Source organism: Panthera onca, chromosome A3 (genome assembly GCF_046562875.1).
Source record: "Panthera onca isolate mPanOnc1 chromosome A3, mPanOnc1 haplotype 2, whole genome shotgun sequence".
Lineage (NCBI taxonomy): Eukaryota > Metazoa > Chordata > Mammalia > Carnivora > Felidae > Panthera > Panthera onca.
This window is the reverse complement of record NC_138341.1, coordinates 79808936-79835087: the sequence shown is the minus strand read 5'-3', so window position 1 is coordinate 79835087 and position 26152 is coordinate 79808936. Positions and strand designations below refer to the sequence as shown.

Below are 26152 nucleotides of genomic sequence, written 5' to 3'. Positions count from 1 at the left end.
TGAAAAAACGAATCACAGGATGGAAGCCAGCATACAGAAACCCACAAAATGTCTATACACTGAGGTTATAAAACCAAAATTTAAAAATGACTATGTTTCTAACATCCAGGGAGCAAAAGATTAAAAACTTTAGAAAGTAAAGAACTATAAAAAATAGTTAAATGGAATATCTAAAACTAGAAAACACTGGAGACAAAACTAGGAACCCAAAAGATGGGTTTAACAGGACAGGAGAAACAGCTGAAGAGAAAATTAGTGAACCAGAAGACAGATAAGAAGAAACAACCTAGAAAGAACCATGGAAATTCAATTATGTGAAAAACACAGAAAAGACGACACATTGATATAACAGGAAGGTATATCATAGGCATAACTAGAATCCCTGAGAAGAAATAATGGTTCATAACATTGTAAAATGGATAAAAACATAAAACCATACATTGATAAAGCTCTATAGGCAGAATAAATAAAAGGAAACTGAACCTGGCCACATCATAATAAAACTGCTGAAAGCCAAAGACACATGAAAACTTTAGGCTGATATCTGACTTCTCAAAAGAAACCATGAAAGCGAACACAAGGGAATAGTATCTTTAAAATGTTAAAGAGAATTTCAACAAAGAGGTCCTCACCCAATAAGTATACCCTTCAAGAATTAAGATGAGATAATGGTATTTTTAGAAAAGCAAAAATGGAATGCCTCACTAACAGATTCATACTAAAGGAAATTCTAAAAGGTGTTCTTCAGGCCAGGAGAAATAATCTCAAATGGAAGGTCAGAGACACAAAAAGAAATGAAACACAACAAAAAGCTTACAATATGAATAAACTTAAGAAGCTATTATGGGATTTAAAACAGAGAATTAAAATAAATGAGAATAATGATATATAAATTGAGAAGTAGATAAATGTTCTTCATGTATTCTGTGGTATGCATTGTCCGTCTGGAAAGAGGGTAATATTAAACACTAATAGTTCAAATATCTTTGTTAAAAAGGATACTTTTATCCTGGAGTAACCACTAAAAGTAAGTGGAAGAGTATACAACTTCCAAGCTCATGGAAGGAGGAAAATATGGAATTAAAAACAAAACAAACAAAAAAACCCAATCCCAAAAACGGTTAGAAAGGAGAAAAAAAGAAACAGAATAAGGACTAAATAAGATAAAGATAATAAGTATACTTCATTAATTACATCAAGGGTTAAATGTAATGGGCTAAGTGGTCTAGGTAAAATATAAAGATTGACACTCTGGATTTAAAAATCTCAAATATGCGCTACTTAAGGAGACAGAAAAATAAAAACAGAAAAATATCATGTGACTCAAAGCTGGTATAGCCATATCATGTATACTTTAAGGCAAAAAGCATTACTAGAAATAAATAAAAAAATAAAATATAAATAAAACATAATAGAATAACAAATCAGTGCATCAATTCATCAAAAAATGAGTGTACTCACCTAATAATAAAGTACTAAAATATATTAAACAAAATTAACAGAACTCAAGGAGAAACAGACAATTTACAATTAGGGCAGGAGATTTTAACCCACCTCTCTCAGTAACAGAGAAAAAACGCACTCCAGAAAAAAAAGAATAAAAAACACTTGAGCAAAATGATAAATCTGATTAAAAACAGTTTACCCTTGAACAATGTGGAGGTTAGAGATGTTTGTCGCCCTGCATAGTCAAAAATCCATGTATAACTTTTGACTCCTCAAAAACCTAACTACTAATAGCCTACCACTAACCGTAAGCCTTAGTAATAACATAAATAGTTGATTAGCACATATTTTCTATGCTATGTGTATTACATACTATATTCCTATAATAAAATAAACCAGAGAAATAATAATGTTATGAATAAAATCTAAAGGGAAATATATTTATAGCACTGTATTTATAAAAAAAAAAACAAAAAAACTTTGCATGTGAGTGAACTCCTGGAGTTCAAATCCATGTTGTTCAAGGGTTAACTCTATAGAGAACAAGGCACACAGTACTGCAGAATATAAACAACTTCCAATCACATATTAAACATTTACAATAATCAACCATGTATTAGGTTGTAAATTAATTCTCAACATATTTCAATTTTTTTAATGTTTATTTATTTTTGAGAGAGAGAAAGAGAGACAGTGTGCAAGGAGAGAAGGGGCAGAGAGAGAGGGAGACACAGAATCTGAAGGAGGCTCCAGGCTCTGAGCTGTCAGCACAGAGCCTGATACAGGGCTCAAACTCACGAACTGCCAGATCATGACCTGAGCCGAAGTCAGATGCTTAACCTACTGAGCCACCCAGGCGCCCCTCTCAACATATTTCAAAAAGATACATTTATGTTCTGTGATCTCAATGAAGTAACAAGAAAATAATCAGAAAATCCCACTTTTGTAAATTAAAAACTACATTTCTATAAATCAGCTAAAATATATTAAAATGGAAATTACAAATATCATCAGAACTTGTGAAATAGGACTAAAGCTTAAAGAAAAATTTAGTTTTAAAAACATATATTAAGTGTTGGCCAGGATGTGGAAAAAAAGGAACCCTAGTGCACTGTTGGTGGGAATGCAAACTGGTGCAGCCACTGTGGAAAACAGTATGGAGATTCCTCAAAAAGTTAAAAATATAACTATCTTACGATCCAGTAATGACACTACCAGGCACTTACCCCCCAAAAATACAAAAACACTAACTCAAAGGGATACATGTACCCTTATGTTTATAACAGCATTACTTACAATAGCCAAAATATATAAGCAGCCAAAGTATGCACTGATAGATGAATGGATAAAGAAGATGTGGAATATATATATACAACAGAATATTATTCAGCCATAAGAAAGAATGACGTCTTGCCATTTTGCAACAACAACATGGATGGAGCTAGAGGGTCTAACACTAAGTGAAATACATCAGTCGGAGAAAGACAAATATCATGATTTTACTCATATGTGGAATTTAAGAAACAAAACAAATAAGCAAAGGGCATATGAAAGAGAGAAATAGAAAAACCAAGAAAAATACTCTTAACTACAGAGAGCAAACTGATGGTTACCAGAGGCTGGGGAGAGGGTAGGGGTGAATTCAATAGGTGATGGGGATTAAGGAGTGCACTTGTTATGATGAGCACCAGGTGATACACAGGATTGCCGAAACATTATCATACACCTGAAACTAATATAACACTGTATATTAACTGTAATTAAAACGAAAACTTCCAAAAAAAAAAAAAAAACCCACATATATTAAGGAAAAAAACTCTAAATAAACAAATATCCATTTTAAGAAGTTAGTGGGACGGCTGGGTGGCTCAGTCGGTTGAGCATCCGACTTCGGCTCGGGTCATGATCTCACGGTTGGTGGGTTCGAGCCCCGCGTTGGGCTCTGTGCTGACAGCTCGGAGCCTGAAGCCTGCTTCTGATTCTGTCTCCCTCTCTCTGCCCCTCCCCTGCTCATGCTCTGTCTCTCTCTGTCTCTCAAAAATAAATAAATGTATAAAAAAAAAAATTTAAGAAGTTAGGGGGAAAAATCAGGAAATTAAAACCAAAGAAAGTAGACTTTAATAATAAATGACAGAAAGTAATGACAAAGAAAAATTGTTTAATCACATTGATTAGGTACCATTTACTTGCATTATCTTTGTATTATGTTTTAAGTTAAAGGGGCTTTTGGTAGGCTACCTTTAATAACCTAATCCCATTTATAACATCATACTGAAATATATATACATATATGTATACATATTTTAAAATTTATTTTTGAGAGGGAGAGTGTGCACACAGGGGAGGGGCACAGAGAGAGGCAGAGACAGGCACCCAATGTGGGGCTTGAACTCGTGAACCATGAGAACACGACCTGAGGTAAAATCAAGAGTTAGGACGCAACCAAATGAGCCATCCAGGCGCCACTGAAAAAATGTATTTTAAATCCTAGGATCTTCTGAAAAACCATTTATTCATAAAATGAGGATCCACATAAGGATTTAGGAACCATGGCAATGGAGAAATCAAGACTGGTTTTTATTCTCAGAAATGTTCATATGGCTTTCATCATCAGAAGACTGACCATTCCTTTAAATATACACACCTCTAATTACCACGAGATTTATCAATGTGTACTTATAAGCTATTCACCTTTTTCTCTCTCCTCATCACTGGCCATAGCTTCCCAATCATCCAATCCAGCATCTTCAGTTTCTTCTTCCTCTTCTGTAAACAAAGATTTTTGTTAGAAATCATCTAGAAATAGGGAATTGCTTTTAGAAAAAAGTAGAAAATTATGCTGACATTAAAAATGTTTTCATTATGCAAAAACACATATACAATCTCATTATCTTTGAATTATTTTTTTCAATATAGCTAGCATGTTATAATTTACTATTACCAAATGCTGCACAATTACCCAGAATTTTGAATACATGAAATTACACTTAATCCAGATTTCATATTTGACATAATTAAAATATTAGAAACTCAGACATTTAAATGTTTTGTTAGATTCTGAAAAGGGTAGATGGTCGTACTCCTAGGTTCTTGAGCAAAAATGAAATTTCACAAAAGTCCCCTCACCTTATCTAGTCTTGCTTTCTGCATTTTCAGTTACCCACAGTCAACTGTGGTCTGGAAGCAGACAATCCTCCTTCTTAACATGGTCAGGAGGTCAACAGTAGTTTAACATTACATCACAGTGCCTACATCACTCATCTCACTTCATCTCATCATGTGAGTGCTTTGTCATATCACATCATCACAAGGAGAGTACAGTACAATATTTTAAAAGAGAAAGACTACGTTCACATAACTTTTCATACAGTATATCATTCTGATTGTTCATGTTATTACTCATTACTGTTCTTTTCTTACGTGCCTAATTTATAAGTTAAACTCTATCACAGCTATGTATGTAAAGGAGAAAACATAGTATATACAGAATTCAGTACTATCTGCTGTTTCAGGCGTCCACTGGGTGTCTTGGAGCATATCCCCTGCAGATAAGAGGGGACTTACTGTATCTCCATTTTGATGTTTCAAACTTCTACTTCATACCTAAGAATTTACTACTTATTTTATTGCTTTAACCTCTACAGATACATACAAATACTACTTAAATTATATAGCTGTAGGTACAAAGCTACACCTCTACTCCAGTTGAAAATAAGAATAGAATATCTGCTGACAATCCAAAAGTATCCAGAAAGGTATAATTTTGAATTCAAGATTTAATATTCTCAATATTAATGACTCTTTTTTATGAAATCCAATAAAGCAAAACTATTCTCAAATCATAGGACATGTGGTATTTGCTTCCCTGTAATAATTATTACTTGACAACAAGTTTGGTTGAGTCATCCTGAGGAAAAGGAAATGAGTCAGGTACACGTACCCAAAACATCCTTTTAAATTAACAATTCTTTCTACTGCTACAAATGTCACCTAAAATAATGGACTGCTATTAAGTGTATCAACCTGAATTCCTCTAATGTCATCATGTTAACCTGAGTTGTGCCAAGTAAATGATCCATTTTATACCAAGAACAGAAGGGGAGAAAGAAGGAAAGGAACCAGAAATGATATCTTTCACTAGTGTGGGTCAGTCTTGACATTCTCTTGCTTTTTATTCCCAATCCAAACTTTACAATATGGAGCTTCTCTTGATATTATTACCACACATTTAGTTAACCTCTGGCTCTATCAATACGTAGTCTAATGAATTAGAACAATGTTTATCTTAAACAAACAAAAAAAAAGCCAAAGATTTTTCTCCAACCTCAAAACACACACACACACACAATGAATAAACAATCCTCTTATTTGATTTAGTAAATAGAAGTTGACCTCCAAGGAGGTTTAAAAATGCCAATTTTTATGACTCTTAAATAGTTCTCATTAAAATGCTATCAATTTGTTTCCAAAGGATTAAATAAAGAACTTCAGGTCTTCTTGGCACCACCTAAGATTTCTGACCCATAAATGAAAACATCAGAAAAAATCTAAAAACTTCTATCCTCTCTACATTTTACTGATACTATTAAAAAGAAACTGATTCAAATCTCCTACACTTTTTCAAAATGGAAATGGAAAGGAATGGTTTAGAGAAAAGAAGTATGAAAAAGACCATCCTGACAGATATTTGGTTTCCCCACACTAATAATGACTAGACAACTTCTGACACACCAATGCTATTTAATAGGAAGCAATTAGTGCTACTGGCCTGGTTCAACAGGAGGTGGCGTCTCTTCCTTTTCTGGTACTCCTTGTTCTACCACTTCTACAGCAGCATTTAATTCTATTGGTTCAGACACTGAAAACAAGACAGAAACCAAGTTAACAATACTTTTTCAGTGCATAATTTCTGTTAGGATACTCTGTTGTTAAGTACTGAATAAAAACCAATAGTACAAACTTGAATTCTTCAGCACGTTTAGAAAATGTTTAAATATCAGTCATATATTTTACAGGAAACAGAGTTTCTTTCTATTCGAGGAATAGAATGGAAAATTACAAAAAGGTTGAGAAGGAAACAAAGAAAAAATAAGAATAATCAAGAATAGTTTTTGGGTACAATCTAGGTTTTTCGAACAAAAGCACTTTTCCATTAACCTGTCATTTAAATCAGCTGAGAATGATTAACAATAATAGGAAATAAGGTATAGTAAGTTTCAATATGTAATTCTGATTTCCAGTTTCTTTAAAAGACATTGTTTTGAATGCTGTAGGAGAAAGTCAAACAAAATTTAAAAAATTTTTTTTAACGTTTATTCAGTTTTTGGTAGAGAGAGACAGAGCGTGAGTGGGGGAAGGGCAGAGAGAGAGGGAGACATAGAATCCGAAGCAGGCTCTAGGTTCTGAACTGACAGCACAGAGCCCGACGCGGAGCTTGAACTTACCGTGAGATCATGACCTGAGCCGAAGTCGGACGCTTAACCGACTTGAGCCACCCAGGCGCCCCCCAAATATTTTTAAGTCATAGGTCACTTTGTATACAAACCTTCTTTATTTTCTAGCTGCTGTAGTGTTTTTTTCTTCTTTTTATCTTCATAAATTGGCCTTTTCTTTGGCAAAGAGTCTTTTGATGGCACTTCAACACCTAAGTGATAAGAATGAAAAACTTTAGATTTATGCTATTTGCATATCATTTAAGAAATGCTACTTGAAAAGGTAACATTTTATTCACCCCAGAGATACATACCCTGAAATATAAAAGAACATTCATGGAAAAATCTTTTTTATATAAGATATTGTAAAATATACATACACTAAAATTCTACTTTCTTGGTGTCCAGTTCTGTGACTTTTGACAGATGAGCAGAGTTATTAAACACAAGATGAAGAACAATTCCATCACCCTAGGCTGTTCGGTGTAGTCAAACCCTACTTACATCCTTGCAACCACCTATCTGTTCTCTTTCCCAAAAGATTTTTTTCCAAAATATCACAGAAATTAAACCTTATAGTCTGGGCTGTTGTCATCATAATGGATTTTAGAGTCATCCTCATGTGTACTAATACATTTCTTTTTATTGCTGAGTAGCATTCTATTGTTAAGTATATACTACAGTTCCATTATCTTTTAGACAACTGATGGACATTTGAGTTGTTTCCAGTTTTGGACAATTACGAATAAAGCTGCTACAAACATTTGTATGCAGGTTTCTATGTGAACATTTCTTTGTGGTAAATATTTTGAAGTGGGAATGATGGGACATTATGTAAATAGGTATTTAATTTTGTAAGAAACTGCCAACTGTTTTCCAAATTGGCTTTACCATTTTGCATTCCAACCAGTAAAGTAGGTGAGTTCCAACTGTTCTGTATACTTGCCAGAAAAAGATGTTTTAAATGTAAGTATTTCAATAAATATGTAGTGAAACCTCATGGTGGTCTTAATTTGAATTTCCATAATGACTAATGTTAAACGTTCTTTTCATTGCTTATAGTTTAAGTTTCTGTTCAAATCTTTTGCCCATTTTTAAATAGGGTTGTTGCTTTTCTTATTGAATACAGTTATCTTCTCATATTCTGCATATTAATCCTTTGTCAGATACGTGATTTTGAGGTACTGTCTTTGAACTGTCTCAATGGTGTCTTTTGCTGAACAAGTTTTTAACTGGACTTCCTCAAATTTGTTCCTTTTATGAATTATGCTTTTGAAGTTAAACTAATCACTAACACAAGGTCACAAAGACTTTCTACTATGTTTTCCCCTAAAGTTTTATAGTTGTACATTTTATATTTAGATTTATGATCTTTTTTGTGTTAATTTTTATTTAATGAGATTTAGGATGACGCTTTTGGGTTTTTGTTTTTGCATACAGATTCCCAATTGTATCAGTTGTTGCAAATACTGTATTTTACTTAATAAACTGCCTTTTACCTATGACAGAAAAAAACAAACTGACCATATACAGACTATTATATTGATCTATTTGTCTTTATTGCTGCTTTTGCCATTATCACACTGTACTGATGACTGCAGCTTTACAGTAAGTCTTGAAATCAGGTACAATATTCTGAGTTCTTCAAGTATATTCTTTTCAAAATTATTTTGGCCATTCTAACTCCTTCATCTCTTCATACACACTTTAGAAATAGCTTATAGATACTCAAAATATCCTACTGCTGACTGGGATTGCACTGAATCTACAGATCATTTCGGAGAACTGATTATCTTAACAATATCAAGTTTTCCTATCCATGAATACAACATTTCTCCATTTACAAAGTTCTCTGATTATTTTCATCAGTGTTTTTTTTTTATAGTTTTCAGCATATAGGTCCCACAAATATTAGAATTATAACTGTTTCAATTTATTTTTGGGGTGGGGTGCTACTGTAAATAATACGGTTTTGATTTTCAGCTGTTAATGGCTAGCATACAGATATACAATTGGTATTTGCATGCTGGCCCTATCTATAACTTTGTTAATCTCACTTATTGGTTGTAGGGTTTCATGTTTTTTCAGTGGTATTTCACAGTAGTTTCTATGTAAACAATTGTCATCTGTAAATAGAGTTTTACTTCTTCCTTTCAATCTGTATGTCTTTTACTTTTTTTTTCTTTCTTTCCCCTAATTACAACTCTAGGATGTTCCAGTACAATGTGGAATGATTGTGGTGAGAATGGACATCCTTGCCTTAATTACAATATTAGGGTTTAGCAGCCATAATTCATCATTAAGTGCAACAATTGTGTATTTTTTTTTTTGTAGATCTCTTTTAGCAAAATAAGGAACTTTTCTACTTTGTGAATTTCTATCATATATGCTTACTGAATTTTGTCAAATGATTTTTCTGCATCCATGTAGTTTTGCTTCTTTAAACACATTTACTGATTTTCAAAATGGAACCAGCCTTCACTCCCAGGATAAAATCCACTTCATCATGATAGATTTTAAGTTTTGATAGTCTGTGTCTTTTAAGGAATGGCCCTATTTTATCTTAAGCTTTTCAATCTATTAGCACAGAGCTGTTCATTATATTGCTTTATCATTTTAACACCTGGAAATCTGTAATGATGATATATCCCTCCCCACTCTTTCCTCATGGTATCAGTAATTTGTGTCTTGTCTCTTTTTTCTTCTTAGCCAATCTAGAAGTTTATCATTTTTATTGATCTTTTCAAAGTACTAACTTTTGGTTTCAATGATTCTCTATTAAGTCTTGTTTTATACTACATTGCTTTCTGCATTTTTCTTTCTGCCTTTTTTTCTTTTTTAGTTTAAATGGGAAGCTTAGACTATTGATTTGAGACCTTCTTTTTCTAAAACAAGCATTTTAATACTACAAATTCCCCTCTAAGAACTGCTTTAGCTGCACCCCACAAATTTTAATATGCTGTGTTTTCCTTCTTTTTTTTTTTCTTCTAATTCAAGATATTTTCAAATTTTCAGTAAGAGTTTCTCCTGGACTCAGGGGTTAGTAAGAAGTGTGGTTTAATTTCTAAATATTTACTGATTTTGTAGATATATTTCTATTATTCATTTCTAGTTTAATTCTGTTTTGGTCCCCCAGAAAACACTGTAAGATTTCAAATCTTTTAAATGTTTTAGCATTTATTTTATGGCTCCCCAAAAATGGTCTATTTTAGTGAATGTTTGTGAACCTGTAGTTAGGTACACATAAGATTGTTATAAAGTTATGAGGCATTCACTTTTTATCATATGCAATGTAGGTCTTTATTTTGGTAATTTTACTTGTTCTGAAGTACTTCAGATTAATATAACAACTTCAGCTTTCTTTTGGTATCTGTTTTTACCATTTTATCTATATCAGTACACTTAAAGTGGATTTACTGCAGACAGCACATAGCTAGCTGGCTCTTGGTTTCTGACAGTCTCTTTTAATTGATATCTTTAGACTATTCATATTTTAATTATTAATATAGTTGGTTTTAAGTCTATCATTTTATTATTTGATTTGTTACCTCTGTTTTCCATTTCCCTTTTCACCTTCTCCTGCTTTCTTGTGGATTATTTGAATATACTTTAGATTTCCTTTTTAATTTATCTACTAACTATTAGTTTTAATCTTATTTAATGGCTGCTACAGAAATTAGAACATTTATAACAGACTTTCCACAGTATACTTAGAATCAGTATTTTACCTGGTACATACATGAGCCATAGAGGTAAATCTGGGTCTTGGGCACTGGTTTATATCATGGATTAGTTCTTAAAGTTTTGACTATCCTTCTTTGGGTCTCTTCTAAACACACAGAACTATATAGTAAGCCTAGGATTTATGTCCATTCATCAACAGAATTATAGGATTCTTCTGTCACTTCTCCCCCACCTGCAATTTCCCCTACACTCTCTGGCTCCCAGGAGCCCCTCTCGTCCCTCTGGCCAAAAATATGAGGTACTCTCAGAACTTTACCCTTTATGTTTTGAAGTTCCATTTAAGTGGAGCTGCTATTTGGCCTCAAAAGTTAAAAAAAAGGGGGGGGGGGGAGTCCCTTCAAACTCTTCAGATATGAGAGACCCCTTTCCCTGACTCCTCTCTTCAAAAAGAAGTAACCATGTGTGCACCACTCTGTTTTAAAAATAATGATCATTCGGAACGCCTGGGTGGCTCAGTTGGTTAAGCATCCGACTTCAGCTCAGGTCATGATCTCACAAGTTTGTGAGTTCGAGCCCCACATTGGGCTCTGTGCTGATAGCTCAGAGCCTAGAGCCTGCTTCAGATTCTGTGTCTCCCTCTCTCTCTCTGCCCCTCCTCCACTTGTGTTCTCGTTCTCTCTCTCTCTCTCAAAATAAATAAATATTAAAAAAATTCTCACTAAAAAAAAAAATAATGATCATTCAACAATGTATGCAATTCAAAGTGAACAAAGAAATTTAAGAATTTTACAGCGGTGCGTGGATGGCCCAGTGGGTTAAGCGTCCAACTCTTGATTTGGGCTCAGGTCATCTCATGGCTTGTGGGATCAAGCCCTGTGCAGGGCTCTGCGTTGACAATGCAGAGCCTGCTTGGGAGTCTCTCTCCCTGCCTCTCCCCCGACTTGTGCTCCCTAGCTCACTCTCTCTCAAAATAAATAAGCTTTAAAAATTTTGTAAAAATAAATAAAGAATTTCACAGCTGAAAGGACAGAAATTCTACAACTCCTTTTCCCACATCTCCCACAAGGTCCACAAAAACCTTCACTAGCTCTACTTACTCCATAAATTTTGGACTATGAACTGAAACAGACAATAAAAATTAGAAAAGCCAAAATGAAGCCACAGTTGAAAAAAAGGTAAATTCTACCTTTAACCTATCCTTTTCACTTCAGAATAAATGCCTCTAACAATCTGACAGAAACAAGAGAAATTAAAAGTAGATCCTAATTTTTTTTTTTAACGTTTATTTATTTTTGAGACAGAGAGAGACAGAGCATGAATAGGGGAGGGTCAGAGAGAGGGAGACACAGAATCTGAAACAGGCTCCAGGCTCTGAGCTGTCAGCACAGAGCCCGACGCAGGGCTCGAACTCACGGACCGCAAAGTCATGACCCGAGCCGAAGTCAGCCGCCCAACCAACTGAACCACCCAGGCGTCCCAGAGTAGGTCCTAATTTAACACCTATTCTTCCAAATACTTTAGTAGTAATGAAAAATATGCTACTATTTATATGCCTTTTCATCATCAATATAATTAATCAGCCTTGTTTGGCTTGAATTCCCCAATTTAAGCACTAAAGTAACAAGACATGGCAAATAAATAGCATCAGGTAACCTCCAGCACATTTCAGAGTAATATGGTCACTGATCTCTATTTAAACATTTAACATAAACATATTTAAAAATCTGTATTTTGGTCTTTGAAAGATACAGTGAAATCATGACACTCACAAAGTGTTTTCTTTGTAATGAACTCACAAATAAGATGAAAATTAAGAGCATAGTAAACAGAATAATGCCTCCCCCTGCCCCAAAACATCCAGGTCTTAATTCCCAGGACATGTGAATATGTTACCTAACATGGCAAAAAAGACACTGCAGATGTGAATAAGCCTAAGGACTTGAGATGAGAGACATTATCCTGGATTATCCAAGTGAACCCAACCTAATCAACTGCATGAGATCCTTTAAAAATGAAGAACCTTTCTCTGAGGTACAGGCTGAAGTCAGAGGATGATGTACCCATGGAAAAATAGTCAGCATTATGCAATACTGATGGCTCTGAAGATGAAAGAAGGGCATCATGAACCAAGTAATATGAATGCCTCTAGAAGAAAACAAGGGAATCAGTTCTACCCTAGAAACTCCAGAAAGGAATGCAGGCCTGCCAACACCTTAAACCAGTGAGACCCACATCAGACATCTGATTTAGAGAATTTCAAAGTAATAAATTTTGCATCTTTTTAAGCTACTAAATTTGTTACAATACAAATAAAAAACTAATACTAAGTATAACAGAAGTTTCATTACCATTACAAAACAAAGTCATTAAGTTTACTTTTTTTCAACTATGGCCAGCTTCACAGCTGGTCAAAAGCTGGTCAAAAGTAAGATTCAATGAGAAAGTGACTTATCCAAAATGAAAAGGTTAGTGTCAGATCACAAATCTGTTTTTATTTGAATTCATGGTTCTTACTATCCAGTTTTGAACACTTCATATTTTCTCTTAAATAGAGCAAACAAATAAATTTTGTCAAATTAAGACATGGCAGTACAAACCAATGTCAAATCTGATCTGCAAGTAACATTACTGAATCTGAGGAGAATACATCTTCATCAGCCAACAGTTACTAGTAAATCCCAGACATGGAATGGTTCTCTATTACAATCCTTCCTCTCCATTCCTATAACAAACTCCTAAGAGAGGTTACATTCCATTTGCTGGATTACTGACACAGTCTCACATAGGGCAGAAATTTTATAAAACAATAAAAACTATTTACTGTGGGGTCTTGAATGAAGTCATTAACAGAAGGAAATCACTTAAAATGTTCTTAACTTTAAAGTACTGAATGAATGCATGTATGTAAGTAATGAGATTGGCCAGAATTATAAAATCAGAGCTATCATTTGGTAAGACAAACTAAAATAAAAGGATAAAGCCAGCTGACAATGTGGAGATAATCCAGTTGACCAGAGATATCCCTGCCCAGCAGCCTACCCCTAGTAAGTAAAAGCAGGGACCTGGGAGGGGAAACTGTAAGTTAGATGAACTGAAGGGTGGTCACAACAACACTGCAGACTTAATCAACAGACTATTCTTCGAGTTAGGGAATGTTTAATAAACTGTTATATTTGTAGTCAACATCAACATGTGTGTTCAGATATTCCATTCACCTTGCAAACTGAGATTATTACAATCAAATTCACACAGAAACTCTTTGCCTGAAGTGAATTAATTTCAAATTATTTGTAAAGTACTTGCTATATGGTTAGTAGTTAATAGGCTAAAGGCTATAGAACTGACTGAAAATGCTATCTGCTACACAATTCAGAGTAATTATCAGAAAACACTGGCAGATACCTACACTCTCAAACACATTTTGGGCTCAATAAATAAGTTTTATATTATTCTAGGTAATGAATGTGGTACCTGATCTTTACCCAATAAGGTAGCTTTGAAAGATATGGTGAAACAAAACACTGTAGCTTCTTTTGTGATGACTCAATGAGCATACTGTGGAGGCCTTTAATATCAAGCTAAGGAGCTTGGACTTTTTATCAATACATAGGGAATCAGTAAGAGGACAGATATTGAGCAACATTATGAAAAATAAGAGCCCAAGGGGAGAGATGCCACTCGAGAGACCATCTCTTCCAAACCCATCCTAATGATCATCATATTAAATGACAGGGGGGTTCTTGGCTAGCTCTTGATCTTAGGGTCATGAGTTCAAACCCCACATTGGGGGAAGTGTCTACTTAATTATAATTTTCATCTAATCTCATAAGTACAAGTCAAACTACTCCATAAAACATTTCTAAGAATGGAAAATTATTCCCTGCTTGGTCCCATCCCAATTTCTTCATGAGTGCTTTTAGACATCCAAATAGTCACCAGTCAAATCTCGTATCTGGGTGCTAGTTGTACTCATATTTGTTCTCTAATTTCATCCTTAAAAAACTACATCCCCAATTAAGAATAAACTTTTTGATCCAAGTACTGTGTTTCTCTACATTTACTGCTGCCAGCTGAACATATAATGCATAATAAAGAGGTGGTCACACAGATCAGTTTAAATCTCAGCTCCATGACATTGGGCAAACAGTTTAAACTTGGAGTTTGGGAATGAATGATGGGAATGAAAATACCTATTAGATTCTTATAAGGAAAGAGACAATGTCAAAGGTTTATGACAGTATCAGTTACTTAATAAATATGCAATAAATGGTACCTATTACTGTAATTATAGCAAAAGCACCAAAATTACTGTCATATAAAAATCTGTGAAATGTAAGAACAAGAAATTAAGAGAGGTCTTCTTCTCAATATTCTTCTCAATGGAGCAGAGAAACTATTTTAAATCATCTTATCTGTCAGAAACATAATTACACGTCCAGATTATGGTCTCTAAACTAAAAGAACTAGGGCTCCTTGTACAAACAGGTGATTTCAGGTCTAGGGCAGAAAATGTGTAAGATGTACCACAGATACCTTGTTGTGTTAGAAAGTGAGGTAGAGGTCAAAGAATACTGTGGTTGTGTGGAAAAAATCAGAGGGACCAACGTAAATGAGGTCCCGCTGGCCAAAGATGGGACAATTTTGAGTATTAAAAAATATAAATGATTTCATGAGATAAAAACATGTAAATTACATAAAACCCCATTAAAATAATACAGATCCAAAAAACAAAATTACACTCACTGATCACCTTTGGAAGTTGCTAAGACATCAATTTATTATCCTGAGGATTAATGAAGGAAAATAATTAAGCATTTATCCTGGCTTTCCTGCATGAACTGTATTTCAGGGAAAGTTTTTCTTTAAACAAAAATTATAGCTAATAAATGCAAAAGGAATGACAGTATATCACAACTCTGCAATTCCTAATGAGCTCCTTGATACAGGCAATGATCACTAATTGGATATTAAATTATTAGGTGAAAAATCAGTGGATTACTTGTATAATGGACAAAGCTGCCAATACCTAACCCAATAATCAATCTTGGTATCACCAAAAGTGAGACAACCAGATCACATGCCTCCGGACATGAGGCAACAGGAAGTACATAGTACCACTTGGAAAAGCCAAGCTGCTAGATATAGGAAATTTTAACAGATAGAGAAGTTTATTAGCCAAGACTAGGAGAATGCAATTAGACAAATTCAGAATATGAGAAATTCCAAATAACCCAGTATCTACAACTAATAAATGGTATACCAAAACCAAGAATGGGTAATAGTATCAGTGAGAGACAGACATATCAACCAAAGGCAACGTGTGGATCTAATCTGGATCCTGATTTAAACAAACAAATTATAAAAAACATTGTGGATATAAGGGGAAAAACTATACATAGACAACCAGATGCTATCAAGAAATTAATTTTGTTATATGTAATACAAAATCTACTTAATGTAAAAAAAAAGTCCTCATTTGTTAGTAAAATAGGAGTAAAATAATAAAGTAAAAAGGAGTAAAATAATATCGTGTTTAAAATTCACTTTAAAATACTTGAGGAAAAAAAGTCAGTGGAGAGAGAGAAAACAAGAATGGTTAAATACTGACAATTGTTGAAACTGAGTAACAGATACTTGGTGATTGATTTTACTGTATTCTCTATCTTTGTTTATTGTGGGGGAAACAAAAACTTATTTACAGACATACTATCATTTACACATAAATTTTCATCATCATATAGAAGTCACCTCCCTAAATAATGTAATTATCTTACCTATTCTGTACACTTTTCTTTAAGTAAGCTCTATACCCAACCTGGGGCTTGAATGCATGCCCTGAAACCAAGAGATGCATGGTCTACCAACTGAGCCAACCAGGTGTCCCTATTCTTTACATTTTTATTTGACTTTTTCCACAGCATTTTCATAGAAATTCTCTGACTTCTACTCTCCTTTTGACCATTACAGACCTATAACTGCATGACAGAAGCTTCTAGACTATTCAGTTAGTTAAAAATACTACTTACCCTGAGCTTGTAGAAGTTTAAGAGTAGCTTCAGCTCTGGCTCTGGCTTCTCTCTGGGATTTAGTTAAAAGTTTCCCTTCTTTTTTCAAGCGTTCTTTTCGTTCTTTTTCTTTTTGCTTTTTCCTTTCTCTCTTTTCTTGTTCTAGTCTTTCCTGCATAGGAGTACATATCAGACAAAAATTGTATTGACATAATTATGAAATTTAAATGTCAAGAACACAAATTCAAACAAAGTTCTTGAAATACATGCAAAGTATTACATTATGAATACCCAAATGAAAATAAATATTATTTTTTAGATGTTTACTTAATTATGTTTGAGACAACACGAGCAAAGGAGGTGCAGAAAGAGAGGAAGAGAGAGAATCCCAATGCAGGGCTCGAACCCACCAACTGTAAGATCGTGACCTGGGCTGAAATCAAGAGTTGGATGCTTAACTGACTGAAATACCCAGATGCCACAAATGAAAATACTTCAACAGTGTACATAATAACTATTAATTAACATCATATGAGAGTAGACCAAGTATTGGAGTGGATATATAACCAACCTCTGCACCTGAGTGAATAAAGGTAGAGTTTTCTATATTGCTTCATCTTATTGTTTACATCTGAATAATAATGTAATTGAATTACCATACAACTATGACATTTTTAGAATAAGAAGATTAAAGATATCTTACAGAGCAGAGACTTTAAACACAACTTCATGAAAACATACCTCTTCTTTACGTTTAGCTTCTAACTCTTCAAGCCGTTTTATGCGTTCCTCCTCTTCTCTCTTTTGTCGTTCTTCTTCTTCTTTAAGCTTAGCCAGAGCTTCTTGCATAGCTTTAACTGTGGCTTTGCTAGGTCCTTTTTTCTTCTCCTTCTCTTTCTCTTCCTTTTCTCCTTTCTTTTTCTTCTTATCTTTTTTCTTTTTGTCTCCTTCATTGTCATCTACCAAAAAAGAACAGAGGCAAAGTGTTTTTTAAAAAGTGGTTTCCTGGGGCACCTGGGTGGCTCAGTCGGTTAAGCGGCTGACTTCGGCTCAGGTCATGATCTCGCGGTCCGTGGGTTTGAGCCCCGCGTCGGGCTCTGTGCTGACAGCTCAGAGCCTGGAGCCCGTTTCAGATTCTGTGTCTCCCTCTCTCTGACCCTCCCCCATTCATGCTCTGTCTCTCTCTGTCTCAAAAATATAAACATTAAAAAAAAAAAATTAAAAAAAAATAAAAAGTGGTTTCCTAACACAGTGATAAGCAGCCCCCAGAATTCAAAGACCATATTGGGCTGAGGTTGATGCCAGCAGCAGGGTAAGGTTTCTCGAGAGGTACAGAACAGCTCCAAAAAACGGAGTTGGCTTCAATGCTAGCATTGCTCTAAATTGTCCTGGGATACCCAATAAGACAGGGGGATTCAGTCAGCAGGAAGAAGATATACTGTATCTAATGTATCACTTAATCCATGGTATCTTAATTCCTGCTGAAATTTAGTAGATAGTTTTACTTCTAAAAGAGGATGGGGGCGCCTGGGTGGCTCAGCTGGTTAAGTGTCTGACTTCAGCTCAGGTCATGATCTCACAGTCGTGAGTTCAGCCCCACATCAGGCTCTGTGCCAACAGCTCAGAGCCTGGGGCCTGCTTCAAATTGTGTCTCCCTGTCTCTCTGCCCCAACGCCGTTCACACTCTCTCTCAAAAATAAAATAAAAACATTAAAACAATTTTTTTTTAAAGAAGAGGAGGATAGGAATGATGCCTACCTTAAGGGGATATTAGAAAGATAAAATATAGGGGCACCTGGGTGGCTCAGTCGGTTGAGCATCCGACTTCAGCTCAGGTCATGATCTCACACTCCGTGAATTCGAGCCCTGCATCCGGCTCTGTGCTGTCAGCTCAGAGCCTGGAGCCTGCTTCAGATTCTGTGTCTCCCTCTCTCTCTGTCCCTCCCCTGCTCATGCTCTGTCTCTCTCTGTCTCAAAAATAAATTAATAAAAACATTTAAAAAAAAAAGATAAAATATAAAAATATAGATAACTATCTTCCAAGAACTCTACAGCATTATGCTAAAGAATTAAAGTTTATGAAGCTACTTTTGTGGTATTACTCTTCAAAGATGTCCAGATAATACAAATTTGGTTTAAAAAGATATGTCAATTTTTCCATTAAAAGTTTTCTAGTCTTAAAAAAAGCTGTATGAGGGGCACCTGGGTGGCTCAGTCGGCCAAGCATCCGACTTCAGCTCAGGTCATGATCTCGCAGTTTGTGACTTCAAGCCCCGCGTCAGGCTCTGTGCTGACAGCTCAGAGCCTGGGGCCTGCTTCAGATTCTCTGTCTCCCTCTCTCTCCGCCCCTCCCCTACTTGCACTCTTTCTCTCAAAAATAAATAAACATTAAAAGAAAATTTTTTTGAACAAGCTGTATGAATCATTTGATCTTTATTCTTCTGAAAAAGAAGAATTCTAGCTAGAAAGCTTACTTTTCATTAATTGGTTCTACCAAAAAAGAAAACAAAACTTGGCTCACAGTTGCTTGAAAGATGTTAATTTTAGCATGTTTTTGCTTTTGTATTTCATAGATTAAATTGGGCTTTTAAAAACAGGAAAAGAATTCATTATCTGATACTGAGACATCAAAAGGAATATATCACTTTAGACCTTCCAGTATTTGTCAGCACTGAAACTGTTTTCACAGTGAAATTCTATAAAAATCCTAGTCTGTACACAAACCATTTTAGACATTTTATACTATATATATATAAATGTTTAACAATGAAAATCAAAAGTACTTACTTACTTAATTAAAGTAAGCTTCATGCCCAGCTTGGAGTCCAATATAGGGCTTGAACTCATGACCCTGAGATCAAGAGTTGGATGCTTAACCCAATGAGCCACGCAAGCATCCCTAGATATAATGTTTAAAAGGCTTCTTCCCACCTGGGTGGTTCAGTCGGTTAAGTAACTGACTTCGGCTCAGGTCATGATCTCACAGTTCATGGGTTTAAGCCTGGCATGGGGCTCTGTGCTGACAGCTCAGAGCCTGGAGCCTGCTTCAGTTTCTGTGTCTCCCTCCTTCTCTGCCCCTCCCATGCTTACGCTGTTTGTCTCTCTCTCTGTCTCTCTCAAAATAAATAAACATTAAAAAAAAATTTTTTAACCCTTCTTCTTACAACTTAAGTCCCTTTACAACCAAGGACAAAAAACAAAATTTCTGGGGCCACCTGGGTGGCTCAGTCGGTTAAGTGTCCAACTCTTGATTTTCATTCGGCTCAGGTCATGATCTCACAAGTCGCGAGATCAAGCCCTGCAGTGGGCTCCACGTTTACAGCACAGAGCCTGCTTGGGATTCTCTCTCCCCTCCACTTCACCCCTGCTTGCGCACATGTGAGCACACACTCTCTCTCAGAATAAATACATAAACTTAAAAAAAAATGACCTTGGGGTGAAACTCAGACTGTGAGTCCAAGCCTACAGCCCTTTCCTTAATAATATTACCAACCTTCAGCAGCTGTGGGAGTCTCTCCTTTCTCTTCAGAAGTAGGGACTGCTCCAACATCAAGGGTCACTTTGGATTTTATAGTTTCTTCTTCAGATTTCTTTTGAGATTGTTTACTCTGATCCTTTTTCCCAGTCTCTAGCTCTTCTTTTTCTTTCAGCTTCCGCAGTTTTGCTTTTTCTTCATCTCGCTTTTTTCTTTCCCGTTCTTTCTTTTCCGCCTTCTTTTGGGCCACTGTCTTAATTCTGAAGGAAGAGTCGTCATCTTCATTCCCACTCTCCACATTAGGACCTGGCTTATTTTTTTGATTTTTTTTCTGTCCTTTTCTAGACTGCAAAAATTCATCTGATTCATCACCACTTTCACCCGAAGAATTTACTCTGGAACGCTCTTTAATTCTTTTACTGTTATCCTCATCATCTTCTGAGCCATCCCCTTTTTTACTTGATTTCTGAGCTTTCCCTTTAGCTTTTTTAGAAAGTTTATTAAAATCATCATCATCATCATCGCTCCCAGAGTACATTTCCACTTTTGGCTTTGCAGATTTTTTCGATTTTGAATCTTTATCTTCCCATTCTTCACTATCATTATCATCAAAACTTTGTTTTTTGCCTTTCTGTCCTTTCTTTTTTTTATCTTGTTTTGAGGTGGATTCTTCTTCATTATTTTCTGTTGGCTAAAACAATTCCCTTGTTAAAAATATTAACAGTTATATTTTATGTTTTAAAATAACTGAGACTCCTCAATCATGTACTTTATTAAGTATGCATAGAAAAAATTCTCCAAATAACTTCAAAATAAGGTCATTTTTTTCAAGAATATAAAACTCAATCAAGTACCAGAAGCTAGCCTAGACCTCAGGCACATTTCACATTCACTGTAAATTTCAGAATCCAGGTGCTCTGAAACAAGTACTAATCATCAGTCCACATTTACTACCTTCTTCAAATGGTATACAAAACCTACAAGGAAGCTGAATGAAAAAAAATATGTCTATCACTTTCCAATTACTTTAGGTTATCCAAATTCAAAGAATGAAAAAGAAGATCAAAGAACACTGGAGACAGAGACAGGAACATTTTATCTCCAAATGTACCAATTGTGAACGAGCAACATATCACAAAATACCTCTGAAATCCCAAATAAAATGTCTTTGTATCTGTGTTGGGTTTTACAACATATTTCTTTCTTAAAAATTGTTTTCCCCCTTTGGCAGCAGAATCTATAGAAACTTTTAATTAACATATTCACACTGCTCGAAAGCTTCTAAAAGGCAGCTCCCTAAAACTGGCACTAGGATGCAGAATAGGTAACAAGGGTCTTTCACCTTTACTGCAGCACTTTCTCTGTCAGCTTTGATGCCTTGAGCTTCCCAAGACAATTCTTCCAGTTCTTTCAGGATATCATCTTCACTAGAAAGGATTAAAATATATTTTGAGGCACCAAATTAATTTAATAAGTGAATCTAATACCAAAGCTAATAAAAATCAAATATATTTAAAATATACTTACTCAAAGTCTTGCCTTTTTTTCTCCTTTTTCTTTTTCCCCTTTGACTTTTGAGGTTCCTGTTCCTTGGCAGCACCAGCTCCTTCTATTTCTGCAGCCAAGGCATCAAGATCAATGTCATCCTTGGCACTTAAATGAAAACAAAGAAGACCTAAATGTTACTCAAGAGCAAAATAATCTACCACATTAACAGAGAAATATATCATTTTGACTTTTCTCATTAGCAGCCCAGTGAGAAAAATCATTTGGCAAGTTCTTTCATGACAACACTTGAGTTGTATCTACTTATCAGCCTCCCGCATCTATTTCGATAACACACTCAAATCAGAAAGAACTATAATCAGGAGGTCCAGGAAAATCTAGGTAAACAGGAGAAAGAAATTAACTTTTGCTGATAACAAAGTTTATGTGTGCCTAAAGGAATTATTTATAAAATGGAGAGAGCTTAAAAGATAAAATGAGTCTTATAAATTTATTTGTAATAGCAACAGCTAAATATTTGAACACCTATTCAATTTTTACTTGGAACAGCAAAAATTTTAGAGCTGGAAGAAACTTTAGACACCATCTAGTCTCTCACTTTACCAACAGGAAAACTAAGATGCACAAAGTTTGAACGCCTTGAGCAAGACAACCACACATCCAAATCTAAATGAATTAGAAATGATTCACTAAATAAAACACAAAAACATCTAAAACCCCAGAACCAAATCTCACAATGTTTTACATTCTTGATTTCATTTCTGGTTCTATCCCACAATGTCCTCACCTACAAATACTGGAATAAATCAAACTAAGTTCCGGTTAAAAACTACAGAAAATCCAGGAGGTCCAAGATGTACAAATATGAAAGGTGGATGAATCGAAATAAATGATACAATAAGAAAACAAAGACTTGATGCATCATGACCCCCACTCTGCACACCTTGTTATAAAGATGTTTCATTTCAGTAAAGAAAATTTCCTAAAAGAATAACTTTTAGATTTTAAGATTAATAATTTTAATACAATTTTAAGATTTACAAGACACTGAAGATATAAAATTTATTCCCAAGGATCTTAGAAGAGACAGCAAATCAGTAAGCCAAAAATTTGCAAAATGCCAAATGCCAAGCAGTGAAGAAATTTATGCTTTTATAATAGTTGTCTACAACAAATATATTACCTTTTTCCTATATTTTAGACAGTGTATTTGAGGAAGATTATAGAACACTGAGCACTAGAGAGGACTTCCTAAAGCACGAAATCCACAATCAGAAAGTCAGACCCTTCCCGGTTGAGGACAGACCTGGAACCAAGTACTGAAGGAAGAACAAGAGTTAGCTGGACAAAGTAGGTGTGCCCATCAGACACAAGGAGTACAAAAACCTAAAGACAAAGTGCATGGTATCTTAGGAAGACTCATAAAGGGGTATCTGAACCAACTGAGATGTTTTTCATAAGTTATGGATTTCGTGATCCAACCCAAGATCAAGGGACCCAGTAATGGGCTAGGAGTTTAGCAGTGTATCTTTAGCCATCTTTCCAGGTGACTGTGGGTTCGATGTGAAATATTCTTCTTAATAAATGTAGAAACCAAGGTACAGAGAATTTAACTTAGGATCACACAAGGAAGAGATGGAATTTGAACCCAGAAGTTCTGATTCTACTGTCAGAGCTCTTAACTCTGCTTACATAGTCAAATTTGCATTTTAGAAAGCTACCTTTGGTATGAGTAGCAGGGCAGAATCCCAACTAGTTAGGAAGCAGGAAAACCAGTTGGTAGGAGCTTTTATAGTTAATTATAATGAGAAATGATAAACACCTGACTTGTAGTAGTTGCAAGCAAGATTACAGAAGATGAATATTAAGGGGATCAATCAGTAGCACTTAAGTGACCAACTGGATGTATTGTATATAGAAGGGAAAGAATCAAGAACCATCCTTAGGTCTCATTAAGTAACAGAAACCAAAGCCTAGCCAAGCTCAACCAGCACTCTCCAAAGGCATCTCTGCCACTATGTCACACCACAGCAGCTTATAAAAACAGGGTGAGATGGGAAGATGGTTAATGATTGAAGCTTGTCACCTCACCTCCAAAAATTTGCCATCTCTTACCTGAACTATATTCATTTCATCAGAATAGCTTGTGACTGGATGTATTTCCAGACCACTCATTAACAAACATCTCCAGAGTAACAGTATATAGGACTACATCTGTATGCTGTTGAGTTTGAAAGGCTTCTTCTGGCCAGTTATAAAAGACTGACAATTTTTGAGTGCTTATCATATATCAAAGCACTGTACTGTTCAACCACTAGACATACTATATATCATTTACTCCTCACAACAACTCTATGAAGTTAAGCTTAAAGATAATAAAAAGAATTTACAAAAGGCTAGAAAGTAGTATGCCAGGAACTCAAGCCCAAATCTGACACCAGAATTGTGCTGCCTTCTCTAAAAATGGGAAATAATCAAGTGTCTGACATTATTTGAAAAATTCAAACATAGCTACAAAATATATCAGTGATATATAACAAAACTTAAGTCTTAACCACAATGGTTTCTCAAGTGTTCCTTTGATATGTACTGAACTTGCTGCTCCAGACTCAGGAAAAGGTCCTAAAGAGTAAACCATATTACAATGTCAGGACATGAAAACAACATACCTATCATATTAGTGATTTAAGCCAAAACATTGAAATTTGGTTTTTAAAGTTTATTTATTTATTTTGAGAGACAAAGAGAACGAGAGAGAGAGAGAGAGAGAGAGAGAACGAACCCCAAGCCGGTTCCGTGCTGTCAGCACAGAACCCAACGTGGGGCTTAATCTCACAAACCATGAGATCATGACCTGAGCCTAAATCAACAGTGGGACGCTTAACCAAATAAGCCACCAGGCGCCCCTAAGCTGAAACTTTAGAGTATACCTACATTTTCAGTGCTACTCCTATACCTACCCACTATAAACTACAGCTTACGATTTCAATAAACTTAAGAGTCAAACCTAAAATGCAGCCATGGTGATAACAAAAGCTTTAAAAGCTTTAAGGAATCTGTAAAAAATATTTTTCTGTAGGTATGTCTTTCTGCAAACCACTTTTTCCTTTAATAAGGCTGTAACAGTCCTAATAATGTTTCCTGTGACAGCCCCCAATCCTTTATTCTAAACTTATTACCGATTTACAGAAATAAAAAGCAATTTCTATTGTACTCGACTCATGTTTTTACAAGCCACATTTTTCCATCAAGACCATAAAAATGTTATGACTTAATGGCCTTAAAAAATAAAGGTATTAAAAATACTGTTATGTGTATATTTTTAAGAACAGCAAAGCTACTTTCTAAAGTGGGTTTACCACTTAATATTCACACCAGCAACGTATGGAGATAACCATTTTTTTTCACATCCTAGTCAGTATTTGATATTATGGCTACTTTCCCTTTAAGATACTCTAATAAATTAAGTGGTAATATCATAATAGTTTTCTTTTCTTTTTTTAATTTATTAATATTTATTTTTGAGAGACAAAGCGAGACAACAAACGAGCAGGGGAGGGGTAGAGACAGGGAGACACAAAATCAGAAGCAGACTCCAGGCTCTGAGCTGTCAGCAGAGGCGGATGTGGGGCCTGAGATCATGACCTGAAGTGAAGTCAGACATTTAACTGACTGAGCCACCCACGTGCCCCATAATAGTTTTCATTTGCATTTTCTTAAAGGATAGGTTAATTACCCATTTTTTCATGTGTTTGTCATTCATAGTACTACTCTGTGAAATGTCTGTTCATATTGTTTGCTCATTTTCTAATAGCACTGAATGTTGAATTTTGAGAACTCTTTTTATGTTCTCTATGAGTCATTGGTCAAATATGGTTTATACATGTGTTCTTCCAGTCTGTAGCTCACTTTTTCATCCATTTAACAGCATTTTTATTAAAGGAAAAAAAAATTAATTTTCATGTGGTACTCTTTACCAAGATTTTATGAATCATGCATTTGGTGTCATGACTAAGAACATTTCATCATGCCATAGGTCTTGAAAATAAAACCTTTGTTATCTTCTAAAAGTTGGGTGCTTTAATGTTTTATATTTAAATCTATGATCTATTTTAATTTTTTTCACCTACGGGTACTCAACTGCTCCAGCAACATTTTACACTAATCATCTTACACCTTCACCAAAAATCACTCAGCTGTACTTGTATAGGGCTATTTCTGAGTCCTCCATTCTGCTTTACTGATCTATGTGTCTTTCCTTCAGACACTTACATTGTCATGATTAATGGAGCTACATAATAAGTTTTAAAATCAGGTGGAATGATTTCTTCCCCTTATTAATCATTATGAGAATTGTTTTATCTATTCTAAACTTTGTTGAAATATATTTTAGAATAATCTTGTATACATCTACGAAAAGTATCTTGCTAGAATTTGAATATAAATTGTGACTTCATTATGTTGTCTTTCAATCTATGAACACAGGAAGTTTTTCCATTTATTTAAATCAGATTTCTTTCATCAGTGTTTCAAAATTTTCACAAAACCTGTATTTAAAAAAAATTTTTTTAATATTTTTTAGAGAGATAGAGCATTAGTAAAGG

General features: G+C 34.9%; 1 protein-coding gene across 2 annotated transcripts in view; it reads right to left on the bottom strand.

Moving 5' to 3' along the window:
- EIF5B (eukaryotic translation initiation factor 5B) overlaps positions 1-26152 on the bottom strand; it is a 90611-nt gene that overhangs the window by 36532 nt on the left and 27927 nt on the right. Inside the window, exons 3-11 of one of the 2 annotated variants that reach the window (XM_060645313.2) lie at positions 24139-24170; positions 21570-21695; positions 21385-21469; positions 20061-20733; positions 17309-17526; positions 16589-16739; positions 6992-7090; positions 6215-6304; positions 4138-4212 (exon numbers count right to left, since the gene is read on the bottom strand). In XM_060645313.2, the coding sequence (XP_060501296.1) occupies positions 4138-4212; positions 6215-6304; positions 6992-7090; positions 16589-16739; positions 17309-17526; positions 20061-20733; positions 21385-21469; positions 21570-21695; positions 24139-24170 (1549 nt within the window). The remainder of the gene's footprint in view (positions 1-4137; positions 4213-6214; positions 6305-6991; positions 7091-16588; positions 16740-17308; positions 17527-20060; positions 20734-21384; positions 21470-21569; positions 21696-24138; positions 24171-26152) is intronic. The other variant, XM_060645322.3, reaches the window with a different exon arrangement.